This window comes from Amblyomma americanum, chromosome 7 (assembly GCF_052857255.1).
Source record: "Amblyomma americanum isolate KBUSLIRL-KWMA chromosome 7, ASM5285725v1, whole genome shotgun sequence".
Lineage (NCBI taxonomy): Eukaryota > Metazoa > Arthropoda > Arachnida > Ixodida > Ixodidae > Amblyomma > Amblyomma americanum.
Window position 1 is genome coordinate 142,318,956 of NC_135503.1, and position 13,885 is coordinate 142,332,840.

A 13,885-nucleotide genomic window follows, 5' to 3' on the forward strand; every position below is an offset into this window, starting at 1 on the left:
TCTCTGTGGACTTGTCTAGTAAGCACCCATAGTGTAGTCATGGGAGGCTAGTAGTACGGCCTGAAATTTATCTTAGGTGGATTCAGCCTTTGTCAGAGGTCACATAGCTAGGTGAGGAAGGAAAATGGAGGCTATGCCCTTGTGAAAGGTGACCATTTGCTTTTGTTTGCCCGTTTTTCATCATTGATGTGTTGGAGTGCCCACGGTAAGTTTTTGTTTGTTTCTAATGCATATAAAAAACACCCTACAGTCCTGTGAGTGTTAGTAAAAAGAGTTCTGCAAAGCAGCGTTTATTATTGCTCTTTAGTGATGTTGGCAAAAATTCAGGCAAAACGACGTATGGAATAAAAAGAAGGGAATTTGAACGCAGTTGTGAAACAAACACAATAAATTTGTCACTATCATTTTTTAAAGTACCAATTAGGATACAGTGTGCAGGAGGTTTCTACAAATAAAAATCTTAACCAGCTAAAAGGGAGAGCTCTGTGTCGGTTTCTTTGCTTTTTTTTTTTTGAAGAGTGTAGCACCCACCTATGCCGCACTACGGAGGAGCTAAGGTCGACGGTCACAGATGGCGCTCTGATGCTGGCTGAGCAATGTGGACGAGGAACAAAATAAAAATGCTCGGTGCACGCTGTGTGCGCGAGCACAGCATGGACAGGTCTGTTCCTGAACCCTGCTGAGCTGGTTTTCTTTTCCTGGTGCTCTGCTGCGACCCCAACGATTCCTGACAGGAGCACTCTTTGTAATGCTACCTATGGTTAGAAATCCTGTCCTGAGAAAGTTGATATGTCTGGCTCTGACAGCCTAAAGGCCCTGGGCCAAGACTTGAAAGCATGGTGGAGAGGAAGTTTATCAGAAAATGAGCTCTCGGAAGCATGCTACCCACATTATGTTGCAACTGGAACACTTTCAGGACATCAACAATCTTTTCTTTCTTTACCCACATTTCTCGGGTCATTTTCTGCAGGCTCATGGGATAACAGATGAACATGTGCTGCATGTGTGAGTTTAAAATTGTAAGGCATGCTAAAGAAAAATTTTTTTAAATGCTCAGAGTGTTAGCCTCTTATCTCCATGTATGGGCTTGATCTGATGGAGCTTTTTACGACACACATACGTTGACATACTTTTTGTCTTCCATGCAACATGTGGCTCATTGTTTTCATATGAGACCTGAATGACCCATTGTCTCATTCCTCTTGGTTTCGAGGATCCTGTAGTGTATTATGATACCTACTTCGCTCAAATTGGTTGTGGGATTGTAATTGACTTTTGAGAGATAACTACTAATTTCTTCTGCTTACGTATGAAGGAAGCCAACAGCCGCCAGTTATAGTACTATGTGCGCTCTAACTTGGCTGCTTTATTTATGCGCCGTATGTACCATTATCAGTGTGGGCCGTATGGTGCAGCACCACTCGTATCTTGCCAACTGACATGGGCCACCCAGTGGTCAAAGTGCTGTGCTGTTGGGGTCAACGTTTCTAGATTTTCCCTGTTGCACAAGACTGCAAGGTGGTACTGGGGAAACCAGCAACTGTGTGGCCAAGGATGTCATTCTTGCAGAATATGCCAGACTGATGTCTTTGAGGAGTTCACCGTGACCCCGCTGTTGTGAGAATGAGAGCGGCTGAGCTCCTTTGCTTGTTTAGCATTGATGGAAAACAGCAAAATGGGCTCTATGTTAAGGAAGTCTCACCCTGCAGTGTCCTTCCTAGCCAAAGGGCCACTCATACGCATGTAACTGAATTACCACTTTTAAGATATTATGACCCAGTTGCATCTGTGTCCTTTGGTGTGCAGTATAGTTAAAGCTAGAGAGAGAGAGAAACCCTTTAATGAAAAAGCAGAGAATTTAGCTGGCGTTTAAAAAACGTTGGCATGCTACTCTATGTGAGGAACGGAATTAGGGAGATAAAGACGGAAAGAGAGTGCGACAGGGAAGGTTAGAAAAAAATGCTAGGTTTGATTCTATGCACACCAAACCTAGCTCTAATGACATGCATGCCTGTGCACCAATGGGGAGAGAGAATAAGAAAACCTGCAAGGGAGCAGGCGGGTCAGGGAGCCACTCTTCGAAGGCCAGCTATGGTTGAATGAAGCCATCTTTCTTTTTTTTTCTTCTTCTTCTGAAGGCAGCAGTATCGTATGTTCTCTTGGGTAAATGGCATTGCTGCGATAGTATGTCATTATTGAGAATTTTCGGAATTCTATTCGTGGGTGCTGTATGCGTGATACTTTCACACGACATGGTGACTTGACATGGTCATGTTGGGGAAGTGTTTCTTTTTTGTTATTATTGTCATGGGAGGACTTTTTTCTTGTTATTATTAGTTTACTTTTATACCTTCGTCCCTGTTGTACAACCTTGTTACCATTGCCATGTGCGCTGTCTTGCCCTGTCCTGGAACAGTCTCTTGCCTGCGTGCAGGGGGGAGGAGGAGGAGGAGGAGGAGGAGGGGTCATGGAATTGGAGGAGCTGCGCTGAGGGCCGCCCCTGCTGGTGGTCCCCCACCGCCCAAAGCTGGAGCCGGCGGGCGCACCGCCGTCGTGCGCCGGCGGCACCAGGAACGCGCACACCCTCACAGGTGGGCACCTTCTCTTGACAGCCACACTGCTTTCGCTCCACAACAACCTCTTATGGCCATGTAGCGTAAGCCAAAACACACCCTCTCTTCCTACACAGCAGAACATAGTTGCCAGTTGCAGTTATTAGTTTTCTTTCAAAACAGTGTGTTGTCAGCATTGTGTTACGTAAAGCACATTTCTAACACAGCCACGAACTTTAAGTGTTATAAAGTTGAGGAGGAAACAGTTTTCTTGATTACACCGAATTAGTCAGGCAGATCTTTTTACAAGACACTTCTATGGATGGCACCAGCTGCAGCAGCAGCAGATGGAAGTGACTGGGCAGAGAGCAGCATGCCAGGCGACCTGGTGCACTGCCGTGCAGCCAAACTATTTGGCAGAATGACACAGCTGCCGATGCTCTGCCCCGTAGCCATTCCTTCAATGCCAAGAAAAGCTGTTTTCGAGCATAGGGAGAGCCCCTTTGATACCTCACTGTGAAACTGCCTTTGCAGCTGAGCTGTAATGGCTGCTCTTTTGCCTTTCACTTGCGCTTAGGCAAAAGTATACTTAGCCTCACCAGATTTTTGTAAGGACATGTACTAGCACATCCATTCGCTTACTCCGCCTAACTTGGTTGATCTCTTCGTTTTGGCTACACGATCGTAAGTCGACCTATTTTTCAAAATTTTAAAATCCGAAGTGGGGGGGTTGGTTTACAATCGAAACAAAAACATGGCACTATAAGTAAAGGCAAGACGAACGGGATACTGGGCATGCTACAGCGTGGTCGCATTTTTGCTGCGCAGCTCCATTGCATCGCTCTTGATGCTGGCCTTAAGCAGTTGCTATGTCAACGCGCAAAACTGGCATCCCTTCCGCCCGCGGGCATCTGCCGATGGCGGCTATCGATAAGCAGGAAACTTGCACCCCAAACTCCCCACATGTGGCTGCAGACTGCAGCTGCTGATAAGCAGCGGCATCCCGATAAAGTAGTTGCGTTCTATGGGAAGCTCAAGTGTCCAACACGTTTTCTTTTTGCTTTCAAATGCGCGCTCGGCCCTCTAGGGAGCGTTGATAGTTGATGGAAGGGCCACTATTCCAATCGAGACGGCGCCCCCACTCGGAACGGTAGCAGATGGAAGAGCCGACGGCATTTACGCGTACTTTCTCTTTGGCTCTGAAGCATTTGACTACTGCCAGCCTGATAACGCAATCGCGTTCTACGGGAAGGTCAAGCGTCCACCACGCTTTCTTTTTACTTTCAAATGCGCGCTCGGCGCTCAACGGAGCGTTGATAGTTGATAGAAAGGCTGCTGTTCCAGTCGAGGCGGCACCCACGCGGAACGGCAGCGGCGGTGGGGAGTGTCAGTAGCCGACAGAAGAGCCGACGCCATTCACGCATAGTTTCTCTTAAGCTCTGATGCATTTGACTACTGCCGGCCGCGTTTCACAGGTTTTAATGTAGTGCTTCGTCAGTCATCATTTATGCTCCGTGTCCTGTAAGTGGCCAGTGCTCGTTCACGACTACATTCAAGATGGCTGTCATTCTTTACGTCGAAGAAATGAACAACTGCGCGCCGCTCCACAAGTTCGACGTTCGCAACGGGTGATACAAGTGGGGCAGCTGCAGCGAGGAAAAGTTTTCAGCTGTTCCACGCAATGCCGTGATGTGGCTGTTTGCGAAGTGCGGGGTTTCGCTGGACGACAACGTTAGAACGACGTTCTGTAAGACCACAGCAGCGATCACGATGCCAGCGCTAGTGAGGACGATGGCGCAAGTGCGGACAAGTAGCCCAGTGCCTGATGGGCCCATGAGTACGGCCACGCGTGTCAGCCGATAGCAGCTGGCGATAAATGGCGGCCTCTGGATAATGCTATCGCATTCAACTATTCAAAGCCAAGCTTAAACAACCTCGAATTTTTTTTTTTTTTTTTCGGAAATGTGATTTGGGGGGCCGACTTAAGCTCCAGTCGACTTACAATCGTGTAAATACGGTACTACATTAGTGCAGACAGTGCTACATTCGTGCACTCGATTTCTTAGTGTAGCCAGCGCCACCTGCACTTCGGCACTGAATTTGGCCAAATATTGCCGCGTGCATAGCACTGCGCGGCCTCTGTGCCTAGTCAAAATGATGACGAAGTGGCGGTTGGCATGTGAGGTGCGCTTGGGCTAGACCTTGCTCTGGGATTAAAAAGACCGACCTCATTCTTGGGTTGTTCCCTACACCTACCTGCATGGTTCTCCTTGGGTCGTGACAGTATTTTTATTGGCTAGTTAAAGTTTGCAGCCAGCTGATCTCTTCTGGTGGCTTTGTCATTTGTGATGTGTGGCAGGTTTGCGTTGTTTGCACTTGCAAATCATTTTATGTTATAGTTTAAGTATTGTTACTTTCCGCGTGATTTATAACTAGTGTAGCCCTGTTTTTTTTTTTTGGTACAACAAATTTTACTGCATGTTCGCATGTGCATTTTGCACTAGTAATGCTGTTACAAAGAACACCTCATTTTCTCCACTCCCTGCTGCTGTCATGGGATAAGCAGGGGCTGCTCTACACAAACTTATTCCTGTCCATTTAACACATGGTCATGCCCTCCAGTTATGCTGGATCACAGAAGGCTTTTGTGAGAGCCCTTCGGGGCCTCTGCCTCCTGTGCTTTCTTGCCTATTTGAAACTGCCACATGATTTCATTTTACTAGTGAATGCAGTCAATGCTGGAAATGTGAGAGAAATTTCTGATTGGTGATGCAGTGATTGCTGTTGAAATGAAGTTGAAGTTAAGTGCAGTCGACATCCACACATGAGTAATAGGTAGCCAGAAGCATGTTAAGAATTTGAGAAAGCTCACTGAAAGAAAAGTTTGAGACTTTTTTATTTATTGTATTTTATTGTTTTTAGCCACTCTTGCAAGAGCTGTGAAAAAGAACTCGCTCCCTTCTTTAACATTTCCTGGGCCTTTAAGGTATCGAAGTAAATACAGCAATGAAAGGGAACAAAAACACCGGAGACAACACAGAATTGTTCACATTAAATCCAGGGAGTCTTTCAACATTTGCAGCAGCGTTCAGGCTGCTTCACGGTCACAGCGTTGAGCACCTAGTGCAAACACTTCTTTTGCTCCCATACAACAAACTGTGGTGCTATCTTGGGCACGAGCTGTGCATGCGTTATCACTCTTATCAGCGTGCACATAGAGGTATGGATACGGTATGCTCACTACTGCACACCGGCTTTGCCTGCCAAGGGCTGATGCTTTTAGTATTCAACGTAGGCTTCCCCGATGCTCATCCAGTGAGGCAGAGGAAATGGTTCTGTGGGCAGGAAACATGTATGTGCTACCTAAGGCCCCTTGCCATGCAATATAGAGGAGTTGGTGCATTCAGAATAATGTCTTGCAGCATGCTGGGGTGTATGAATAGCTTGGACTTACATGCTGTTATTTTGTATTCAGAGTTCTTGCATCCAGGGTTGGAACTTTGCGAAATTCTGTAACCTATCATTCCTATGGTGTATAGTGCACATGTGGCGAGCACTGTTAATTCCAAAGAAGAATACTTGTGAAGGTTGTTATATTGGCACAACGATGTTGTTGATGCGTTGTAGATGAAACTCTCTGAAGGCTTGCCTGTTCTTTGTCCCTGTCTCTCTTTTCTTCCACCTGTCCTGTGTTCAGTTCTTCTTTTTAGATGCATGCAACGTCCTATGATGAATGTGAGTACCCAGTTACAATGCCCCCACTGCCACCATGTCGTTGTTGTGCTTATTGCATGCGCAGTGAGATCTGAAGATGAGTCTTTCTCAGGAGCAATTCTGGCTGTCATCTCTCCTGGCTTAAGCATAGCAAAAGGTCTGCCGCATGGTGGCAGTCCACCGCATCTTATGCTGTGCCAATTAGTGTGGCTGTCCGAGAAAGCTTAGCCTTTGTAGAATTTTGGGACAGGAGTTACAGCAACATTGGCATGTCTGTCTACATTTTGCTCTGTTAATTGCTGCTTTATAAATGCTTTGAGGTCTGTCTTGGTCAGTGTGTCAATGTACTTGCTGTTCTGGCTCCAAAAGAAAACAGCTTGCCAGTCGCTACTTGTTTCCTGGATAAGAGTGCTATTTTCAGTACTGCTTGTCACTTTGATATAACATAGCTGCAAAAAAAAAGAGCTTCCTTCTTCTATGGGCCATGTGGACGCCTGGAACTTCATATGTCTAGCCGCGACTGGTAGTCACTTAGCCCGTTTGACTTTGGGTCTACAGATTAACCAACTGGGGTTGAGTGGTGAGCTGAGCATTTAACTGTTTAGCATTGTTTTGGTGTTGCTTTTTGAATGGGCGATAAAAGAATAAGACTGATTTTTGAGCCCTGTTCTATCAGGGTTGTGCACCAAGAAGCCTCTTGCAGCAAAGAATTTACTGGTGCTTGTCATTTTGCCACTTGTTGCAAAGGACATGGTAATGTGAAGCGTGCTTTCATTTTTCAGTCTCTTTTGTTCACTGTACTATTTTATACATGAGTCAGTAAATTAGTGCAGAGTATCGGCAATGGCATGGGAAATGTGTGACGTATGCCACCAGCTGCAGTGCTTTTGCTATTTTTTTTACTCCCAAGTAGTACCGTGTTCCCGAACTCTCTCATTGGTTCTTTCCTCCTTGTTCCAGATCTGAGCTGCAGTGGCGGTGCCGAGGTGGAGTTGGTGAGCCTGATCGAAGAGCAACTGCCTCGGTACCGCCTCCGTGCCGACACTCTCACCGAGTTTGGAGGCAAGTCTCTGCCCCCTCCTATCCTCCTCTACTATCCTCATGATCCTGCTTCTGCAGGGAAGAGGTGGACATGTGCAGGGAACAAGCACCCTGCACTTTCGTTTCTCTTGTCTCTCCTCCTTGCTCTTGCTGTCTCTCTTTCTCATTTTCATTTGTTTATTTTATTTGTTTATTTTTTACGAGTGCTGCTTGTGTTAGTTTCAGCCTGGAAAGGGAAGTGGGCAGAAGGGAGAAAAGAGAAAAAAACTGGACACTTTTTTTCCCCGGTGGTCTAGCTTTGTCCAGTGGGATTGCGATACCTTCCATCATTAGTCTTCACACGTAGCACTGTTGTGTCATGCTTCTCGTAGCACGTTCAAAACTCTGCCACACTCCTTCACCCCCTTTGTTCCCCTCCCCACATGTAGGGTAGCCAACCAGGCACTTCCTAGTTAACCCCACTGCCTCTCTTTCTGTCTCTCCACTCGTGCCTTCGGCCTGTAGTGCCTTAGAGGGAGTGCATTTTGTTGGAACCAAAACATAAAAAAATTTTTGTGTGCAGATATTTCCAAACATGGTGTGAACACTTGTTCTAAACAACTGTATGCTGTTGCATGCCCCGCCATGCAACACAGAACACCACTGGGCCCTTGATGCCCGCATGTTGCTGCACGCAATCTCAAATGCCACAGCTGTTCTGCCTTGGTGGTGGCTTGTTTGTGTTGCATGCAGCTTTTGAATGATATTTATGGAATGGCCTTTAACAGCTATCAAGGTAGCACTGCTGCTGCCTTGGACCTGCTTGTGATTTAGTGCTGAAAGGGATGTGCAAGTTTAAAGTTTATTTTTTTTGTTGTTTTGTATGCACACCATTTGTTTTTTTTTTGTTTTTTTTTTCAGACAATGTCACACTTAGGGTTAAAATCTTCACCTACATTTCGCATATGTTTAATGATCAAGAAATGAGCAAAGATCAGGGCAGCGTACTATAGGTACAGCTGCTTATGTCGGTAGACTAGCTGTAGTAAAAAGCAGTGCTTTCTTGGGTTCAAAACTGGTTCAAAACAGGTTCAAAACTGCTAAGCTAAAACACATTGTATACAGTGTAGAATGGTTAAAGTGGTGATATCAGTGGCTTGTATGTTGCTGTTATTTATGCATTTTCTCTTCTCTGCAAACTTGCCCTTACAGGTTACGACAAGGAAGACTGGTCCATTATTCCATCACCGTGCCTCCCAAGTCCCGAGAATCTGGACTTGCCACCAGAGCTTATCCAGGAGACACTGAACTACTTTGGTGAGTGCAGCCGGCAACGTCAAACCATGGGAATAAAAAAAAAGTTCCATTATGCAGTTGCATCGAAATCGTAAACCTGCAGTGAGTTTAAAATTGCTTTCTTCTATTTGGGAACAGTAGGCATCCCAACACTCAGCCAGGCTTTTGTGGCCTGCTTTCATGGGAAATAAACAGATATATTTTGCCACAACCTTACTGTCTTTTCATGTGTTTTTCACTCCATGTGTGATGCATTTAGCAGATGCTAGGGACATGCACTCGTGTGCTGTGGTCCCGTATATGCTTTCTGTGGTTCCATAGAAGTTGGACGTTTTTGGTTGGCATCAGTTTGAACTTTCATTTGTCTGAGGCAAGAGGGGAGGTAAATATTTAGTTTTTTCAGACCTGTGGTCGTGGCAAGAAAAGTCATACAAGTGAGGGGCTCACCAACTTTCAATCTGTTCTATATACTATTGTGTCTGAACTCTTAAAACACTTCACGCAGCCTGTGAACAAAAACAGTTCCAGTTTAGTTCAGTTTCCATTTCCTTAAAGACCCTTTTCTCAACGATACGAAATGAAAGATTTGGCAACATTAAGCAAGTGATGTTTCGTGGTCCTGGCAGATGGCCGAAACCTTTTGTGACTAACCAGATATGGCGGAATCAAGCACGTCAGCTTGTTGATGCCGTGCATGTCCAAAACTTGGAGAGCTAGGACCTCGCCTTTATGCTAAGGGTTGTCTCAGTCCATGCTTTCATTCTAGTCCATTGGCTTGGTGGCCTGAAACAAGCCAGGGAGGCTGTCAGTTGTCTCTTTGCCCCAATCAGTGCCTCTCTTTTTGAGGACCTTGTTGTTCGTACGCTTGCGCTGCCATGAATGGAATGTTTTTTTCTCATGCACATTTTTTTCTTCATGTTCTAGCAGAGTCCACTGCTCTATGATCGTGAGGCCCATGTCACTGCCTTGCACTGCCTGATGTGCATGCCCTTGTATATCTTCTAGAAGTGGCCGTATGTTAAACAACTTTCAACCTGTCCTTGTCCCAAGTGCCAGTTCGAAACTGGCCCATTTTGGGACTCTCTTGGCTCACTCCAGCACCTCCGTGTCTCCAAAACGGCGAAAACTTTTGTTAAGACGTCACACCTGTCTTGGGCTGTTAATGTTGGGCTTGATGTCCTGTTAAACGCGTCTTCTCTCTTGCCTCATAGTGGGGTGTTTTGTGTGTGCAGTGGTGTCTGGAGAGCGGGTGAGCCAGATGACGCGGACGTACAGCGACCCGGAAGCCCTGACGCGGCTGTTGGAGGAGAAGGAGCGAGACTTGGAGCTGGCCGCCCACATTGGCCAGGGCCTGCTGCGCGAGAAGCAGCAGCTGGTGTGCCGCAGTGATGCCCTCGAGGCAGAGCTGTTGCAGGCCCAGGAGGCGCTCACACAGCTGCGCCATGAGCTGGCCCTGAAGGCCTCCCTCCTTGAGGTGTACACTGCCCAAGAGGAGGCTGACAGCGCCCTGCCCTCGCCCACCGAGTGAGTGGGGTGTATGTGTTCGAGTACAAATGTAGCGCGTTTTTTACCTCAACTTATCCACTTCAGAATGCACAGCGTGTTAATTCGAAACCAAGGTGCAATTAGACTCCGTTTTTGTGCCGCTCTTCAAAATATACTTCCTGCAGCTGAACCACCAGGCTCATGAGCTGCAAGGGGAAGCCAACTTCTCAATCACCTTAGGCCATTCAGGCAAAGCACACATAATGGGCTGGCAATAGAGAGAGAGTGTGGCTTCGAACTTGGAAAGATGGCGCCACTGGCAGATGAGAACGGGAAGGAGTGAAAAACCTTGTGGAACAGGGAAAGAAAAAGCTGCCTAAACTAGGCTACAAACGACGCTGCGTTGACACATAGTCCTCAGCTATGATCTTCGTGAAGATTTTGCGCTTGCGTTTGGTCTTAGTATTCCTGCAGGCTGAAACTACCCCCTCATGTGGTATTAATGGTCACGTTGTATTTGTGCAAACACTGTATTCTTCCCTTGCTGGGGGTGCCCAAGAGCCGATTAGTAGCTGACTAGCCTGTTGGTGTCTTTCATTGCTGAGCAGTACAAGCCAATTTCACCAGGCATAAAGGAACTGATATGAGTTTTTATCTTTCAGTATTATTTGGTGCATGTGGAAAAACATAAGGTTCATTTTTCATGTCGACCCACCGTTATGTGGGGCGGCCCATGATGCCGAATGATCCCTATTATATCTAATGCTGAAAATGAGGTGAAAGGAGGAGCTGTCTTATTACGAACATAAGCATCAAGCAGCGTCCGTTCGTTATATCCCGAAGATCGTAGTAAGTGGACCACAGCTTTAAAGACACTTGGTTGTCAAAACACAAGATTTTTCTTTGCGAAAAGGTCCGTGATGGATGTGTGTTTTTGCAGCGCAGATCCTATGAGGGACGTTTCCAGTTTTTTTAATGCAGAAACGTGCTCTTTGCCAAGGCCCTTGGCATACACAAGTTGCCTGAGGCTCTCTATGTAGCCCATTGATGCTGGCGCGCTTATGGGTGCTGGCTCCAAAGTTTCATCCTCATCTGATTCCTCCGTGTCACTCTCGGCCCGCACTTCAGAAACGATGCCCTCGTCCGTGCACGGTTCCGCGATGTTGGCGTCGTCATCGACAGAAATAAAATCATTACAACCAATGTCATGACCCCTCATGTCGGAGTCGATGACTCACTGCCACAAATCGCCACCGGACTGGTCATCCTCCGGAGCATCAGGCTCGGCATCAGGCTCTGTGTCGACGAAGCCGGCCTTGCGGAAGCAGTTCCGCACGCAAGTGGCCGTCACCCCCGCCCAGGCCGCTTTCATCATCTCTACCGCTGAATACAATGGAAATGGGCCATCCTGAATTTCAACCAGGGCCCGAGATTTGAATGAAGCCAATGCATGGAGTCTTTTTTCTCTCTATGAGCCAACGAAACGCGCACGTGCACAGGGGGCAATCAAGCCAATCAAACAGACGCGCAGCACCAGTGGAGAGACCAATGAGGAGCATCCGTGAGTGTCAGTGCAGCCACCTCTTGGCTTCCATGGAAGGCCTGCTTCACGGAGCATGGCCTCCGCAATCGGCATCAGCGGTAGGGCGGATGAGTGCGGAGGCCACGCACGGATTTGCAAGAGAGAGAGGAGAATGGAGCGGAGTTGTGAGGAGGGGCAGGAGGACGATCTTGGAAGGTGCGTCGGCGGGGAAAGGGTAGCTCGCTTGAGAGCGGCACGAAACGGCGCGGGCAGTTCGCCTGCGATGAGTCTTGGGAAAACATGCCGCTCGCCGGGCGCACAAATGGGTCGGAGGCTGGTTATCTAGCGTCGCGGCGCTGGGTTTATGCCATCCGTTGACTGTAACTGATCAGCAGGGCTTAATGGCGTTTGTTATATGTGTGATTTTGTGCCGCTGAAACAATGTATATTTTGATGGTCATGCAGGTCTTGTTAGTTATAAACGAAAGTTCATATTAAGTGGGGCCGTTATATGTGGGCTCGACTGTAATGGTGCTTGCTTGCATGTAAGAAGAAAGCGAGCAACCTTTGTGCCTGTTGGTGCATGACGCAGAGATTTGACGTGGTCATACATGGGATATACCGAGCATTGCCTCCAACGGATGAAGCCTCGCATAGGTGTAAATTATACCTGTGCATTGATTTGGAGCCTAAACAGTTGGATGGTATTTTTGCGGCACAGGGATCTGGCATGACCAGATATCAGCAGTACGCGCACGTCACGGGCCGCTCGGTGATGCTCCATTCGAGGAATTTTTCCCCTTTTCAGGCAGGGGAGCTTGACTGGTAAAATTTGGCGTAAATAAAATTTTTACCGAGTTTCAGAGAACCTTAAGAACTGAAATTATCTCACTTTTACCAAGTTGATGGAGGTTTAAAGTGGCTTGAGAGAAAAAGGGCCTGAAATAGGAAATTTTGGCTCTATTTGAGGGAATTTTTGGTTTTGAACATCACTGCTGTGGCTGAGAAAAGGCGCATGGTGCACCTGCTTGTGGATTTGCTAGCTTGCGTGCTGTGGAAGAACTAAGGTGAGGAAGGAAAATAAAACGGGCATCGTGTGATTTCAGACCCTGTTCTGCATGTAGCCAGGTGGGTAGTTTTAGAGTTCTCCGAGCACTGACCATGGATGGACAGCATTACTAGTTTGGTTGTTGTCTTCTGCAGGGGTGATGACGTTCCCGTGAGCACGTTGACACGCAAGATCCATGAGCTGGAGCAGGAGAACAACCAGCTGAAGGCTGAGGTGAGACTGCATTGAAAATCTCGCCGTCGCTCGCATGGCATGGCAAGCAGCCATTCGGATTGCTCTGTTATGTTGCTTTTACTGCAAACCTGTGTTGACTTGAATTACCATGTTGCAAAATATTGCTTCAAGCAAAAGGTATCTTTGCTGCTCAGGGAGCTTCAGTAGGCATGGTCGACTTGTCCAAATAAGGATAGCCCTTTTAATGTAGTTGATGCTGACAGGAGCAAAGCATTAGTTCAAGCAAACTGGAAGTTTGAATTAACAAAATCCTGCCATGCTGTGTGTTTTCCGCTGCTTATCTCAAAATGCTTTTTAAAAAAAATTCAGCTATCTTAAAATCTGCCCTTTAAAAAAAAAAGAAGATCCATCAGTCAGGAGTTTGTACAGCCCTCAGGCTGCACTGCAGTCCAGCGAGAAGGTCTGTGCTAGTGCTCTGCAATTGTGCCCATCGTCTCCACCCTATACCACTCTGTACTTTGCAAGTCTGAGCGTAATGCTGGTAGGCGTTGTTCACCACCTGCGCTCCCAGTTTCATAATTTGGAGAGTTCACAGTGGAGATGGTGTAAGGCAGGTCCATTCTCCAGGGCACCTGCAGCCAGGCAGGGTATCTGCGGGAAGGAGCAGGGATCTCTGGCTCGGATTGTTATTCTGTGCTCTTTTAGATTTCAGCAGCGATGCTCTGTCGTCTTGCCTGTGGCTTACTCGGCTCTTGTGCATTGTTTGCCTCCCCCACAGTCGCAGAGCCAGCTGAGCCACCTGGAGGAAGAGGAGAAGAAGGAGCTGCAGCTCATTCGGGACTGCGTCCGGCAACTATGTGCGTGTAAAACCCTCACTGGAGTGTTGTGCTGGGGCGGTACAAAGAAAGCGGGCCCACGTGTCATATCACACTAGAATGTGTGCAGTTCCAGTGCTGACCTGGTGTCTGAATCTTAGATCTGTCCGCACCTTGTCGCTTAGACAAAAGAAAGCTGCCAGGAGCGTTCAACAGTGGTCTTGAAGATGCGGCCATG

General features: G+C 47.3%; 1 protein-coding gene across 1 annotated transcript in view; it reads left to right on the forward strand.

Annotated features, from left to right (window-relative positions):
* Positions 1–13,885, forward strand: part of LOC144096640 (uncharacterized) — a 60,608-nt gene that overhangs the window by 22,931 nt on the left and 23,792 nt on the right. The window contains exons 3-8 of the mRNA XM_077629467.1: positions 2,435–2,591; positions 7,227–7,328; positions 8,499–8,603; positions 9,815–10,106; positions 12,793–12,871; positions 13,611–13,689. Of these exons, the coding sequence (XP_077485593.1) occupies positions 9,841–10,106; positions 12,793–12,871; positions 13,611–13,689 (424 nt within the window). The 5' untranslated portion in view covers positions 2,435–2,591; positions 7,227–7,328; positions 8,499–8,603; positions 9,815–9,840. The remainder of the gene's footprint in view (positions 1–2,434; positions 2,592–7,226; positions 7,329–8,498; positions 8,604–9,814; positions 10,107–12,792; positions 12,872–13,610; positions 13,690–13,885) is intronic.